Source organism: Parasteatoda tepidariorum, chromosome 4, assembly GCF_982258835.1.
Source record: "Parasteatoda tepidariorum strain Cologne lab strain chromosome 4, Ptep-v5.0, whole genome shotgun sequence".
NCBI lineage: Eukaryota > Metazoa > Arthropoda > Arachnida > Araneae > Theridiidae > Parasteatoda > Parasteatoda tepidariorum.
In genome coordinates, this window is record NC_141758.1 from 82778290 (window position 1) to 82795483 (window position 17194).

Sequence of the window (17194 nt, forward strand, 5' to 3'; positions counted from 1 at the left end):
ATGTAGTCAATGTTAAATTTTTGTTTCGTTCTATGTAGTATATTTTTGTATTTGTCTTATTCAAAGTCCTTAATGTAGATTATTTTTTCTAATGAAAATTCCTGCAATTCTAATATATAGTTGGTTTTTTAGAATTTGTAAAAATATTGTTAGGCATTAACCTGATCATTACTTAAGAAAATTTTCATTATATGCAGTGAAACGTGTTTATATTGACCACATTCGTTGCATTGCTTTTGTGCTTAATGTAGGCAGGTGGTCAACTTATTGAGAGGCGTGATGCATTGTTTGTTTTTTTCCTATCATTTCTTATATCATGTTATTCCTATATATATATCATGTTACTTATATGTTACTAACATTTCTTATATTATGTTATTCTTATATATATTGTGTTGCTCATATTACTTATGATATATGTTACCAATCATTTCTTATGTCCTGTTACTCCTATGCATATATCATATTATTCTTATATATATATGGTGTTATACATGTTACCAATTAAAATAAAGGTAAATGTACTTATACTTTTTGAACATAATGTTAACATTTTATTAATAATCCCATGTATCTTAACCCACTGACGGTTCTGCACGTAAAAAGTCGCATTTTAACCTGCAGTCTTCTCTGCATAGCAAAACCGGTTTTCCCATGTTAACTGATAGGGGAACTGTGTGTAGGGGAGAAACATTCTCCCAATTTTGCCCATTTCCTTAACCGCCAGTGGGTTAAGAAGAGATATTAATTAGCAGAATGAATTACAATTTGTTACATAAACTTAGCTTTCAACTGATTAGTTTGTAAGAAACAAATATCCTTTTTTTATGATGTATGCCAACTATTTATTATAATAGTAGTACACAGACCAGGGGTGCAGAATATGTCCGATTTGATATCAAATTTTCTATTGTACAAGAAATGTGTTGCAGTACAAAATTTTTCCTTGTAAAAAAATTGAAATGAAATCTCCGCAAAAAAAAAAAAGAATCTTACAAGAAAGACAAACAAGATCTGCCTTAATAAGAAAAAGTAAAGTTAAAAAATGTCTGTCATTTGAAAAGAAAAGTAATTTTCTGTTTTGCTAAAAGAAAAAGAATCTATTCTATTTTATTAATATAGCACGAATAACTTTACTAGTCAATTTTATTTATCAGTTTAAATTTTCTAAGATTACAAGTAGGACTTTAAATTTAGTTTTATAAATTATTATAATTTCAAAATATTTTAATTTTTATTGACATATGTTAGTTTATTCACGAACCCTGTGGCAGAATTTTTTCGAGCTATCTGCGACAAACTGTCTAGCACTATTATCTTTCTGGAAGATAATTTTAATTATAACAAACATGCATGTTAACAATTTAAAATGACAAAAGTGCTGTGTTTACAATATATATATATATATATATATATATACAGTGTATTCATTGCAGAAAAAAATGGGAGAGAATTTCTCACCCTTTCTCAAAAACAGAGTGAGATTTCAAAAAGTTAAGTGAGATTTCTAAAAATTTAAAAAACACGAATAGACTTGGAAAAAGAATTATTTCTTTAATTATAATACATTTTTCACATCTTCTAATTGAGTATTTTTGCTGCATCATCATATGGAAAATGTTCTATATCTACTTTTTCATCGGCTATTATACTTATTTGGCTGAAAAATATCCGTATTTGTTTCGTTTTGACTGCTTCTACCGACATTTGTTTCATTTTCAATTGTCCGTTACAGAGTAGAAGATGTTGCCTTAACAAGGTATTTGTCCATCTTACATTCATGCACAAAAAATGCAAACGACTTACATGAAGAAACCTTACCTACGGTAAACACGTGGTTGCAGAGAAATGTGTTCTGAAAGGGATTCCGTGGTTCGGGGGGGGGGGTGTTCTGCTGTTCGCACCGGTTCTGAACAATACTTATAAATAGGGAAGCTAGATAACACGGATCGATGTTCAAAATAATGAAAGATCAAGGAAGAAAAGTGAAACAGATTTTATTCAAAATTGCAAAAGACGAAATTTTTTCCAAAATTCGTGCATTTTGAAATTGATTAATAGAGTGCGCGAACTTCTCGCGCTAATCATTTTTTATTGCGAGAAAGGAAAAAAATATGCGAGATTCTCGCGTTCTCGCGCTGTAGTGAAAACACTGATGTATATATATTAAGCATGTAATAATTTTTTCTTCAAATATTATGGGTGATATTCTCCCATTTTTGTTAGATAGGAGGGGGTAACGCGCAAATTATTTCCTTCTTCGTATTTTGTAAATAATCAATTATAAAAATATCGGATTTAAAAACTATTGAGAAATCTAGCTGCCTAAAATTAGATAGAATCATTGCCTTAAAAAGTAAATACTCAAATGCACTATTCGAATTTTTAAAAGTGTTTGGAATATTTAAAAACCACATGAAAATCAATATCAATAAATTGCCGAAAATACAATCAAAACATTACATTGATTTATAATACTATCAGCGTAAATTAAGAGCGACAAAAAGTTATTATCTAATTGCATGGTTCAAATATTACTTGTAAATTTCTTTAGAAAAGAAACATGAAATTTTTTACTTTAAAAACATATGTAAAAAAAAACGCCGTGTCGCTGCGATTCTGCCACAGGGTTCAAGAATTGTATAAAATTAAATGAATTTTTTTCTTTCTATTAACATTATATAATTTTGTCAACTTATGCACAATAAATAAAACTTATTATTTTTCTTTGTTTTTCTCTCTTTTTTTAATCCTTTTTGTTTCATATGTGTGTGTGTGTATATATATATATATATTATTTTGTTATTCAAACACTGTACTTATGTAACTATTAAGTGTTTATGTATCTAATAAGTGCTCCTTTAATTTTATTAATAATCATTTATTGAGTACTATTCTGTAAAATAATTTTATTTTTAATTAAATATAGCATTTTTTTTCTCCAGACAAAGCTAATAAGTATATTGCTAATACATTTTAAATTAATGTTGTGAAAAATAGCTTTTGCTTTTCACTTGCTAAATTATTGATAGCATCTATAAAATTAAGAAGTTTGTGTTTAAAATCTACTTAAATTTAGCTATTTTTCTCTTGCTATGTTGTGATTCAAGCAGTTTTGATCTTTATTTGTAGGAATTTATATTTTTCATAATAATTTATATCAATAACATATAGTAATAAAGCATTATTTATTCTAAGCTAGAAACGTTTTTAAAACATTTCAGATCTGTGCTAGAGTCAGATCTGAAAATCGAAAGAGCTCATCGGGCCTCCTTACAGTCAACTATAGACAATTACCAAAGGCAAATTACCTCATTAAAAGACAATGTGAAAAAGCTCCAATTAATGTCTCAGGTGAATCTCTAAGTTTTTTTTTCTTTTAACAGTCTATTCTTACTACTACAGAACTTAAAAAATAACACATTTTATAGTCTGAACTGTGTATGTTTGTTACATGGATCTTAAGTTTGAAACTTCCCATAACCCAGTTAAGTCCCATAATGCAACTTGAAACTTCTAAAGCATTTGAATAAAAAGCCATGATTTATTTCAATAATTGACTGTTTTTATTTAGTGTATGCTTGGTGTCCTCTTGTTGAGATTTTAGTTTTATTATTTAATACTATGTATTCCTTGTTGGAAAATTGAAAATGCATTTTTTTTTATTTGAAATTTTTAAGGTTTTGTATGGGTTTTAAATGACATAAAAATCATACTAGCTTTTAATCATTTACTATCTTTTAATGTATTAAAAGGTTGTCGTTTTTTTTTGTTTTTTTTTTCTCCAAAATTTAAGCATATGATAGAACATTATTTCATAAAATTTATGTCTAAAAATTTTTAAAATTTATTTGTGAAGAGCTAGTTTATGAAAACATGACAGGAAAAAAGTCTCTTTGCAGTGAACACGGTTTCTTAAGAAATAATGCACCTATTTGAATGATATTATTTTGAATGTTTTCTGGATGGAATTGGTCAGATGGGAGAATTAAAAATTGATTTATGTTGAATTAGAAAATATTTAAAATCTGAATGTTTGGTTTTGTTTGCTAAAATTTTTTTTTATTGTGTTGCCTGGTAAAATAATAACTTGCATTCAAAGCTTAACAAACAGAAACAAAAAAAAAGAAAAAAAAAAAAAAAACAATTTACTGGTTTAATATCTAGTCAATTCCATCTAGTTTCAAATAGGTTTATTTGGCATTAGTTCATTAGAAATCTGTCCATTGATTTCAAAAATTGAGTTTTATAAACTTCATTTGGGAGGGGGTAATTTTATATCTGTACTACTAGCTTATTAACTCTTAATAGAAAGAATTTCTAAAGATTCTTCTTTTTAGAATTATATGCTGTAAACTTTAGGGTAGTATTCTTGACATGTTATAAACATTACTTTTTTAAAAAAAGAAAAAAAAAATTATTTTTAAAATTATAAAACCTATATAACTCCTTTAAATAATCTCAAATTTGGAGATTTTTTTTTTCCTTCCATCTTAGAAGAACACAGTCACTAAATCAATTTTGACTAGCCAAATCTGTTGGAGGACAATTTTTTTTTTTTTTTTTGTCTATTGTACAAAAAGTATTGTAGTATCGTATGTGTTATATCAAGCACATTTTTTAATAAAATAAAACTTTGTTTTAGAGCCGTTTTTTTTTTTCAAAAAGGGCATGGTTGAATACTTTTATTTTATTTTATAAGCATATTGAGCAGCTTCGTAGCCATGTAATTTTGAACCTGGCCCAGAAGACAAGGGATCAAGTATCGGGACAAATTAGTTTTCTTGAAAGACTTTTTGAAAAAATTTACCAGAATTTGTCTTACATTGAAAAAAAAACTATGAAAACCTCCCTCGGTTAATCTCTTAACCAGGTAGCAAAGGATTCTAACCCATGATCTGTCTACAACTGAGGATATTTTATTTCCACACTGTTCCCCGTTTGAGTTGGATGCTTGACATTTTTTATTTTCTTGAAATTTTTAGTTTTCTCTTAACTATTTCTATACTCAGTTACAAGTCTCAAAGTTTAAGGCCATATTATATAAAAAAATATTCATTAACCATAGATCTGTGAATTGATTTTATTTTTGCTATACTTAAGGCTTCTTTTCCAGTAAATTCCAAACTTGTCAAGTTTTGGCAAAAGTAGTTAATGTCTTCGAAAATTGTGCAAAATTTTAGTCTCTTGCTACTTTAAGTTCAGGCAATTGTGTTGAATTTTTAGGTACTACTAATTAGTATATTTCCACACAAATATGTACATTTTTGATACTCTATTATAGTAAGGAAATATTGATAGATACCCCAATTTAGAAGATTTTTAATGGCTTTTGAGCTCAAACGCAAAAGTCCATTATAGATATTGTCTTAATAGTTGCTGTGAAAATAGTAAGATGCAAAATAACAGTAATAACTATAATTACTTCATTTCATAGAAAATATTGCTGCATGCAAATTTATGTGTTCCCAAAATTCTAAAGAGTCTTCAGATTTTGACCAATTCATTTCAAAACTTAAAGAAAGAAAAATTTCACAAAAATAAATAAAAAACACATGTCCAATAGTTTTATGTAAAGATTTAACAAAATCAAAAATTTCAAGTATTAAACCCTGCCTGCCTCTTGAAAAAATGTGTGCTTTCAAATTGATTACTCTAATAGTTTAAACAAAATGTTTTCTATAAAAAAAAGCCTACTTTTTGAAGTTTTAATAATGCATGTGACTTTTCAATTTTTTTTTATATATGTCATTAATTTCATGAAAAATTATGAAAATACATTAAGTCTTGCAAGCTATAAATTATAACCTATAAATATCCAAATCTAGCATAAAATATACAAGCCACTATGAAAAATTGCATTAATGAATTCCAATTAGTAAGCTTCAATCAAACTCGTAGATATGAGTTTTATTAATAAGTAGTTGTTATTGCTAAAAATTAGGCGACTATAAATTTTTATCACTTAATGGTTCAATTAATTTAAATATTTTGCTGAAAAAGTACTTTTAGCATCTATCTTCTTATCTTGTTAATGTTATATAATTAGCTCATAAAAAATGTCCGTTGCTTTTTCTCTGAAAGAATTTTTACATAAAAGACAGATATTTCTTAGAAGAATAACATTTTAATAAGTTTTAATTATTTGTAATTTTTATATGTTATTAATTTTAAGATTATGTGTGTAGATAAAATTTCTTTTTTATTATATAAATTTTTATTGAAAATTTTTAAAATTAAACTTAAAATTTAGAAATTTTCAAATTTAATTTTATGACAGAAAAAGTTTAGAATTTAAGCAAAACAAACTTGTAATAAATATTTTTTTCTTTATTTAGTTTTTTATCTGTAATTTCTACAGTATTTTTATAAAAAATTATTGATAATTTATTAATCTTTATTAAGTAGTTTACTAACTGAACCTTTAGATGCAGATGGAACACCTATGTCCCTATGATATTTTTTTTTAACTTACTAATTGCAAACAAAAATATATTTTGATATTTTTTAATTATAATAAACTGTCTAATATTTTCTGAAAAAAATCTGTTAGATTATCGGAATTATATTTGTACTATAGCATAAAATCCAACAAAAATAGTTTTAAAAATATTTTTCTTCCTTATTTTGTAAGTTAATAAGATTTCAATGACGTATTCATAGTTCTAAATAAGTGCAAATTTGAAAACGTATTATTTTGAAGTGAGTTAGTTGTATTTAGAAGATTTTACTTTTAATGCAAAAAAATATACTGGTGTTTCATGCTATATTTCATAACCGTAAATTATCAAAGTGCTAAGCATAATATTTTTTACTTATTTTGACCTAAATTGATACTATATAATAAAAAAGTATAAAAAATATGATTAATAAAAATTCTGCTTCAAAACTTTAACACTTAATTAAGCGCATAAATTGCATCTGCGATTAAGCTAGACAATCGGCATTTTTAAGAGTAACAACCGACTATAGCTAAACTGGGAGATCTTCCCAATCGTTCGGCTTTTAGTGATCAATTGTATAGTTTAATAACATTAATGATTTCCCTGTAGGAATATGAAAAGTTGAGAATTAGTCATTCTGAACTGCAAAAACTCCACAATGAACATGAAAGAACGCTAGAAGAAATGGGAATCCAGCTTAAAGAGTTAGTATTATATGACTTGTAGTTTACTATTTATTTTTTAATTGTTATAATTGTATTTATGTTTGTTAGATTTATAATTCAAATTGCTAGTTTAAAATTTTAAATAATATTTTTATCTATACTTTTTTGCGTTTTATTTATTTGTTTATAATGCAGTTTTATTTAGGCATGCTATAGATTGTATTTTTAAAAACAAATTAAGGTATGAAATTCGTTAAAATAATTATTAGTCTATTGTTATAAATCACAGATGTGAAATTCAGTGGTTTGAATTATTGTCACTTGAAACAATTTATCAAGAAGTTGACCTGAAAATAACCACTCGCCACTTGGCAAATCAGCAAAAAAAATTTGTGGACTTAAATTAAATAAACAACTAGTACTTATTTTTTCTCACTGCTTTTTTTTTAGAATATTGTTTAATAATTAAAAAAGGAAAGCAACTCGTTAAAACAGAATTTTTGCGAAATGTCCAATGTCTTAATTGAATGTTTTGATATTTTAGAATCCATTAATTTGCAAAGAAAAGGTTCATGTAGAAGCAGAATTTTTTAAAAATTCGCATATTTCAAAATTGTAATGTTGACCTGAAATGTATTTCACCTCCTCAGATATTTTTAGATTCAGTCCTTTAAAGGTTGATGCTGCGCTAAATTTTGTTGCATATTTAAATTATTTTTAATATTGAATTTTTTATAGCTGTAGATTGTTTCTAATTTAAACCTCAAGAAATATTTTTATATTAAATTCAGATTGAGTTTTAAATTTAAAAATAACTACCTGATTTTTTTTAATTATTTTTTTTAAATTATGAAAATACAATTGAGAAAGCTTTTTACTCATTTTGTACCACTTTAGTCACATTGTTCTAATAAAGAAAAAGAATTATCGAGTCTATTTCTTTTTTACAGGCATGTCACTTTTCAGCTTAATTTTCATAAAATAAACTTCATTAACTATTTTAAAATTGTAAAAATGTTATATCTTTGAATTGTGGAACTATCGATAATTTGTACAAAAGTGATTGAAGTATCTTATCTTCATTACCTATTTTCAGAATATTTTGGACTTTTGAATAAAGAAAAACACTTAATTACTTAAATTTTACTCTTATCTAATTTTTATAAGGATAAATTGGGGACCATATGCTTAATAACTATTTTTTAAAAATGAAATCAAATCTTGATTGATAGAGATCAGTTGCTTCAAAGTTTTGTATCGATATCTTTGTGAAGTATATATAAAATGATTTAAATCCAATAAATAATTTTATAAATAAAGTATTTTGAAAATGGTAAATCGGGGTGCATTCAATAATAAATAGAAAAAAATTATGTTCAGGATATAAAATCCTAAATTAAATTACAGATTGTAAAAGAATATTAATTCATGAGATTGGTTTTGTGTAAAAATTTATTCCAATTGAGAGAATTACTAGTAATGACATTTTAGAACAAATAAAAGGACAACCATACTTGAATTATTGAACATGTTTTTAAAAAAATATTAATTTATATTTCATATTGTTTGATTTGTAATTATAATTTTGTTTAATTAATAATTTCACTGTTGAAGTTTAATGTAGAAAAATAATAAGTCTAAAAGAAGAAAAATAATAAGTCTTATTTACTACACATAAGCTGAAAGTACAGTAGGGAGCCGATTATCCGGAACGATCGGGACCATCCCTTTTCCGGATGACTGATTTTTTCAATTTTCTGAATTGCTACAAAAGCCTTTTTTTTTTTTTTTTTTTTTTTTTTTTTTGTCAAACCCAATTAAAGAAAACATTTTTGGAAATAATCTTTAAGAAAAATAAAAAACGATAAAGCAATACACATAAGTTTAATAGGAGAAAAAAATAATGAAATAAAAATATATACAGGCTTAATGTAAAATGAACAAAAAGGTAAGATGGAAAAAAAGGGGATGGGCTCCATCTTCCTGGTCGCTTTCTTCTACTTTGTCGTTGTCTGCGTCAGGACTCAAAACCATCCACTCCATTTTTTACTGCATTATTACCAAAAGAAAATGGAAAAATCAGGAGCATTTCCTTTCCCTCCTCTGCGCGAGAAAGACAATGTTTGAATATAATTCTGGATGGAAAAAAGAATCTTTTGAAAATTTCTGGGGACAGGAAAATCACAATTTTTTACTTCATAATTCTTTATTTATTCTCACATAAGAAGAGAAAAATCGCAGGCATTTCTTTCCCCTCCTATGTGCGAGAAAGACATAATTTGAATATAATTCTGGTTGGAAAAAAGAATCTTTTGAAAATTTCTGGGGAAAGGAAAATCACAATTTTTTACTTCATCATTTTTTATTATTTTCAAATTATAAGAGAAAAATTGGAAACATTTCTTTCCCCTCCTATGAGCGAGGAAGACATCATTTGAATATAATTCTGGATGGACAAAAAAAATTTTTGAAAATTTCTGGGGAAAAGAAAAACACAATTTTTTACTTCATTATTTTTTAATATTCTCAAATCAGAAGAGAAAAATCAGGAGCATATCTTTCCCCTCCTATGCATGAGAAAGACATCATTTAAAATAATTCTGGATGAAAAAAAAATGAATCTTTGGAAAATTTCTGGATAAAAGGAAAACAATTTTTTTTACTTTATTGTTCTCAAACATTTCTTTTCCCTCCTCCTATGCGCTAGAAATACATCGTTTGAATATAATTCTGGGTAGGAAAAAAAATCTTTCTAAAATTTCTGCAGAAAAGAAATTAAAAAATTTTTACTTCCCAAAGGAAAAATCTTTCTGCGAAAAACTAACATTCTGCGACAATATCGCAGTGATTCTGGCATGCGATTACTATCTAGAAGAGTTTAACTTGGGTTTCAACATTTTGCTAAAACATTAATCGAAATCAGAAGGAAAAACAAGTGTATGACAATCTTATTCCTCATTAAGCTGAGTGATTTTATTTCTCCTCCACTCCAGTTAAAAATAAATTGGCAATCCCACACAGAAGCTGACAATAAAAAGAATTTATGTTCTGCCCCCTCCTCACACCCCATTCAAAATGAATGAATTGAAAAACAGGTGCAGTTGCACTACTTGACCTTGAGTCATTACTCCTGTTTCTTTGCTGTCACTATGTTAAAAGGGGGAATAGCAAAAATGACAGAAAAAAATAAGAGAAAGTAGAAAATAACAGGAAAAAAAAGAAGGGGTATGGAGATAATAGGAAAAATAGGAGTTCTGCAGTCCCTGTACTGTAAGAGATTTCTAAGAATCAAAGAAAGCAAATAAAATTATTTGTTTTTAACTCTCCTGGACTAAGTGATCAACTGACATGATGACTCCTATTGTGAGAAACTAGTAGTAATTACTCCCCCTGCTTAAGGGCCAGATAATAAGAAAACAGGTGTTCAATGAGTCACTCTTTCTCACTGAGCTATGATTGAAAAGAAACAACTATGTAGGGGGTGGAGAAGGGAATGATTGATGATATTTAGGACAAGACTCCTACTTCTTTTGACAGTGTAGGGAACTAATGATTATTTCTAAAATGATGGTAAAGTAAACACCTTTTTAAAAAGAAAGAAAAATCCTAAAATCTTAGGAGAAAAAAAATTTATTTTTTTTTTAAATGGGGGGAAAATTTATCAACTTTCATTCCGGTTTTCTGATTTCCGGATAAGAGGTTCTGTACTGTATATAGAACTCATAAAATAAGTTAAAAATGTAGAGAAAACATGGAATAAAATATAATAAAGATTTTAAAAAGAGAAGAAGAAAGATATTAATTTGAACATAATAATTTTTTTTAAAAAATTAAAAGCTGAAAACAAAGAAAATTCAAGATATAATCTCATCATCAGCTGACATGATTATATCCGCAAAAAAAGAGTGCTTTCTAATATTTTATTTTAATTTTATAACCGCCATTGAACAGTCGACTCAATTTTGGGTTTGCGACTACTTATGTTCAACTCTGTAACCTTGTAATTTGGAACCAATACAGGAGACAAGGAAACTCTTGGATCAGTACCCCCAGAGGTATGATTTGTTACAGTAACATGGAGGATTTTGTGACTCGACAGATTTAAAGTGCATCAGTCACCATTTACTTCACAGGGAGTCTTCGACTAGTTGGAACCAAACCCACAGCCTTTTGGACAGCCCCAGTGACCTACCAACCAGGCTATCCCGTCCCTTGCTTTCTGATATTGTATTCATATAGCCAAAACAAAATATATCAACACAATATGTATGTAGACATATATATAATATTTCAAAACTACAAACATAACATGCCTATTTTATAAACAGTTCATCCAAGATTTGTTGCTTATGAGAAGTAATTAAAATAAAATGATGCAAGGACAAATATTTCTCTGTAAGAGAACTTGCTTATGTTCTGTTTGAAATGTTTGCTCAAAAAATTAAAGCTTAGGATTTTTTTAACTGATTTAAAAATTGTTATCACCTCTTGTGTTGTATTTTATTTGTTTTTTAAATTAAATTAACTCTCATTGCTTATGCTTTTCTAACATATTTTTGAGCAGTTCTAAACTGAAAATCGAAGATATGAAAGAAAGTCAAATGGCTATGAAAGAAGCAGTTTGGACTCATGACAAGCAAGCTACAATATGTAGACAATGCAACAAACCTTTCTCTGTTGCCCGAAGAAAAGTAAGTGAATAAGGTTTTAGTTAAATTTTACTATTTTTCCAACTCACTTTTAAAATAATAATAATATAAATTACAAGTGTTTTTGATAAATATTGCTCTCTTCTTTTTTGGCAAGTTTGGATAACTTTAGAAAATAAATAAGTTTAACATCTATTTCAATTATTTTTTGTAAAAACTTTCTCCTCTATTGGTTAAAATAATTTTTTTTTTTGTATTCATTTAATTTCAATTATTGATTTTTCAAAAATATTCTTTCTTAAACAGTTTATTCTTAGAAATTATTTTTTAAATGTTACTATATTTGCATTTAAATAACACTACTGTTCAAAAGACTGATATTGATATTAATTTATTTTGAAGATAAGCTCTGTATGAATTTATTTTTGTTTTTGATAATCATTATTACGTGTAAGATACATTCTGGTTTTAAGCTATATAGTCAAAGTATACTTAATGAGTAAGGGTATGTTTTAGACATTTTTCCAGTTCTTGTGCCGAATATTGCTTTCACTTTTAATTTTCAATGTATTATAAAATATACATGTTGAACCTTCGACCAGGAAAATTCTGTTTCTTTCAAAATGTAATGTATGAAATAATTTTAAAATTGAAATGTCACCTTTGTTGCTTATTCAAATTTTGTATAAATGATGTATTTCTAAATCTAATAGAAAATAGATAACTGTTTGTAATAAAAATTGAGTTTGTAATTTTAAGTAAATTTCAAGTTTTACAAGAAACTTAGATGATATTATTTGTAAAAGAATAACCTTTCTGTTTACTTTTTAGCATCATTGTAGACATTGTGGGGATATATTTTGTAACTCTTGTTCAGATAATACGATGCCTTTACCATCTTCTGCTAAACCAGTTAGAGTCTGTGATACCTGTTACAGTATCCTTCTTCATAGATATTCTGCTACAACTGAGTACACATAGTTAAAATGAATATGCGTTAGAATATATTTACAGGAAGAAAATTTTGTATACTGTTATTTGCTATATATTTATATTTAATGCTATTGTTATGCCAGAATTTTTAAAGTATGATAATATTTATTAAGGAAAAAAGTGTTTAAATTATGGTATCTGTTGTACATACTAAAAAATATTTTGTGCCTCATTCATAAATCATTAGAATTTTATAAGATTTGATTTATTGAACAAGGTTTGAAAATTGAAATAATTTTATTAAGCTTTTATATTTTGTGAAATATTGTTCACAACTAATATATTATTTATGCACTTATTATTGTAAATATTTATACTGATTTAATATATTATAACATGGAGTTTAAATGTTTAAATTAAAATGTTTGTTGTCTAAATAAAAGAAAGATACAATAACTTCTTTGTTTCATTCGCAAATGAAATAACTTAATAAATTGTTTATAAAAATCAAACATATCTTTGCTTTCAATAATTATTAATTAAACCGTTTACTTCCATTATTATTGGACTGAAAACTGAAAGAGGTTGAAAAAGGAACTGAAAAATTTGTTGTTCTTTTTGAATAATATGTTTTTTTTTATTATTACTTTTATTTAGTTTAAACAATTATAAATTTTTGAATCATGAACATTGTTGTGTTAATTTACAATTTTGAGACACAATCAACTACTTACACACAATAGGTTGTTTACTACTTCCGAATTTTAGCATTTTCGCCTTAAAATTTTTAATTTTTAGTTGGCAAAAACTCCGTTAAAAATATATATATATTGCTATTTTTTAAAGCACAACACAGGTATAACTAAATTTTTCCAAAAGATAACTGTTTTGGTTTTTATCCAATAAAATTTCTTTTATTTAATTTATTTTTTTAGATAAAAACCACTAATTTTTTTTTCTTCTTTCTTTTTCTTTTAACATTTGTGGTGAGAAAATATGAACATTTCTTAACTAACTCCATATGTAAACAATCTTTCTTTAGTAGTAAATGTTTAGAAAATTTTTACATGCAAAAACTGTAGCACGATTTGAAAAATCATGCTTTTAGCTCTTAGAAATGGTATAATTTTTATCCATAAAAAATTGCAATGAAGAGAGGAAGTTAATAGATTCTTTCCCTTTTTAATACCATCAATTTTGAAATAATTCTATTAGACAGAGATATTTAAATTACTTTTAGAATTATAGTGTTATCAGAAAAAGAAAGTAGCTTTAAACTTCCTACTCTTATTTTGGTCGATGCAAATTTTGAATGAGTAAAAAAGACGCCATTTCAAAAAGCTTCAAACATGAATCATGTCAACAGTTTTGCTAAGTAAAATCTTCCGAACCGTTCAACTCTGATTAAATTTGGATGTTTATTATATAAATTGTACAATTTAAATCAAAAATTTGATGAATTCGTTAACTGCTCATAAATGATGCATTATTTGCTGTGTATATATTTATTTATTTAAATTATTAATTAATTAAATATTTACCCCTACAAATATTTAAATTAAGATGTTTGTTATTTAAATTATGGATCTTAATTGTAAAAATTTATCAATCTTTTAGCTGCTTATAAAGGCAATGTTATTTACCAATTCTTAATTTTAACATTTACCCCTACAAATATTTAAACTGAGATGTTAAATTATTAATTATGAAAACTTAATAAAATTATGTAGCTGCTCATAAATAATATGTTATTTAAACTAAAATGTTTATTACAGAAATTATTAATTTTAAAAATTAAGAAAACTGATTCATTTTCTAACTGTTAATAAATAATTTGTTATTTTAAATTAATGTGTTTGTTACATAAATCATTAATTATTAAATATATGAAAATTGATTACAATTATCTTGCTGTTTATATATTGTATAATAAGCTCTTAATTACTTTCAGTTTAAATATTTATCCTGATAACTATTTAAATTTAATCATATTTGTATTAAATGAAGAAAAAAAATTCTATTTGTTTCATGCTCAAATGAATGAAATTTATTTATTTAATGTCATTAAATTTGGTCGATTAAGAGGAAAAAATTTTGAGCAGTTTTGAAATGTTTTTAATCAATTTTTTAAAAAATTCTTACTAATTCTATTTACACTCTTTAGTTTAAACTTGTTAAACATCAGCATATAATATGTTTTTAATGCTATTACTAAGGTAAACTTGAATATTTTAATATTATTATGACAGGGAAGAGTATTTCAATTATTTTATCACTAATTTAAACTAATTGAGAATATTTTAAGAACTCTAATTATTAACAACTGTGACAAAGTATGATTATTGAGTTTTATTCTGTGAACTGTTATTTTGTTCTTAATAAAAGAAAGATTTTGTGTTTTATTAATATTTTTGTTGGAAGTAACTCTGGATTTGCAACATTTAATAACTATAATTAATATTTTGGCCTTTTTTTGATAAAAATTAAGTTACAACAGTTTTGTTAATATTGTATTTATTCAAATACTTTTTCTGTTTTTATTAAAATGTCTGTTTTTTATTTATTTATTTTTCATATATTGTATTTTACAAAATAAATACTAAACACATTGTATGATTGTTATTTATTTTTTATGTTGTTTAGTATAGCTCCCAATACTACTATCCATTGTATTTCAACGACCGTTAATTCAGTTCCTTTTCCTACAACCATAGAGGTTTATTAGAACATTCGACCTAAAGCTTTCATTCAAATTTAGCAACAGAAATTAAGTTTTATTCTTTTTATGCACAAAAAAAATTGTTTTAGAAACAAGTCTTTAAAAATTTTGCGTATTCAATATAATCTATATTTCCCCTGACAGTAGAAACCATAGGAATTTTTTAAACCATTATGTTTTGGTGTTGCGACCATTATGAAACTTAAGGAAGAATAAAACAGTTAGGGATGTGGCCTAAAAAGTTGGTGATGCTATTGATAGTTAAAAGAAGCCATTGCTTTGTTCTGCAGAAATCGTCATGATGTAGTAGGTTATGTTTGAATAAATGCTTCCCCCCCCTAATCTTTGCAAATTCCTTTTCAAAAGTAAATACTTGTTCTCAAGGATGGTTTGTTTTTGAGTAATTAAAGGCAAACTTTTCCGAAGAATTGGAAAAAATATTGAATGAGTAAAGAAGCAAATATTTGTTTAACAAATTCCTTTTACAAGGGGAGGAAATTTATCTTTCAGCACAGATGGGAAAAGTACTTTAGGAGAAAAATATTTTTACTTAAAGTTGATTATCCTCAATGTAAGCTACCTCTTTAATTTTTAATAATTTGAAATCACATTTCAAATTAGAAAAAAAAAATTTTTAACTGATGAATATAAATATGGTAGACTAATTTTCTTTTTGTCTGAAATAATTTTTAACTATTAAATATTTAAGTTATCGGTTTTGGAAAAAAAAATGCACAGTTCCAGAATGGGAAACTTGTTACTTAATAGCTTAAAAAGCAAAATATTTTAATGAAAATACATATTATTCGCTTACAATTAATATTTTGTTTTCAAGTAGAGTACTTTTTGAATAATTATTTTTTTTATAATTGCACATATTGAATTATAGTTAGGTTTTTAATTGGAGATAAAATCTCAATGAAACTTCCATATATTATATCTTAACCCATTTGTACCTCGTTTCTTTTGAAAAGGATGATGTCTTTTTTTTTTTTGCGGAGGGGGCTTAAGTATTTCATTAATATTATTTAATTTGCAGATACCTGATAGTTCTGTCTACCAAGATGTAATAACAATATAAATATTTGTCTATGGACCTTCCTTTCGAAAACTACAGTGGTAGGTAACAGAAAGATATTTCCACTGGGATTAGACTACTATGCACTAATTTTCATTTCCGCAGCAGCTCCCTGTGAACTAACGTTATGGAGTTTGAATTTTCTCAAATTCGAGGCCAACGCAACATTGTGGTAATGAGGTTAACTTTGCGCACAGGTCGTCTTTATTTCCCCGACAAGCTGCTATTCATCGATCTGAAGCTGGGCAGGCTTCAATCCACCACTGAGGATTGAAATGACGTCACCCAGGTTAGACCCTCAGTGGTGGCTGGTTGGTAAGAATTCTGCTCCCGGTTCACATTAACCACAGTGCTGGATAAAAATATCCTCAGTGGATCGTGGGTTAGAATCCCCTTGTCGTCGGGCTAACCGTGTGAGATTGTCGTGGTTTTTTTCTCTCCATGTAACGCAAACGAGGTTTCACCAAAAAGTCCTCCACGAAAGCTAATTTGTCATAATGCTTGATCTAGGAGTTCCTTTGTCTTCTGGGCTGGTTTCAAAATTACAAGGCTATGGGGTTGAACATTGATAGTTGGAAACTCAGAATTAGGGTAGGTTGTTCAACCTCGGTTATTAAATAAAATAAAAACAATTTTTACAAATTTTCTAATTCTTTAAAGAAAGTTTCTAATTCTTTTCACTCTATTACACGATTTCAATTAAAATT

At 26.4% G+C, this 17194-nt stretch overlaps 1 protein-coding gene across 2 annotated transcripts in view; it reads left to right on the forward strand.

Annotated features, from left to right (window-relative positions):
* Positions 1-13283, forward strand: part of LOC107443131 (RUN and FYVE domain-containing protein 2) — a 75675-nt gene extending 62392 nt beyond the window's left edge. For both annotated transcript variants that reach the window (XM_087161484.1, XM_043055068.3), the window contains 4 exons: positions 3225-3354; positions 7053-7147; positions 11673-11799; positions 12589-13283. In XM_087161484.1, the coding sequence (XP_087017610.1) occupies positions 3225-3354; positions 7053-7147; positions 11673-11799; positions 12589-12738 (502 nt within the window). In that variant the 3' untranslated portion in view covers positions 12739-13283. The remainder of the gene's footprint in view (positions 1-3224; positions 3355-7052; positions 7148-11672; positions 11800-12588) is intronic.
* The last annotated feature ends 3911 nt before the right edge of the window (positions 13284-17194 follow it).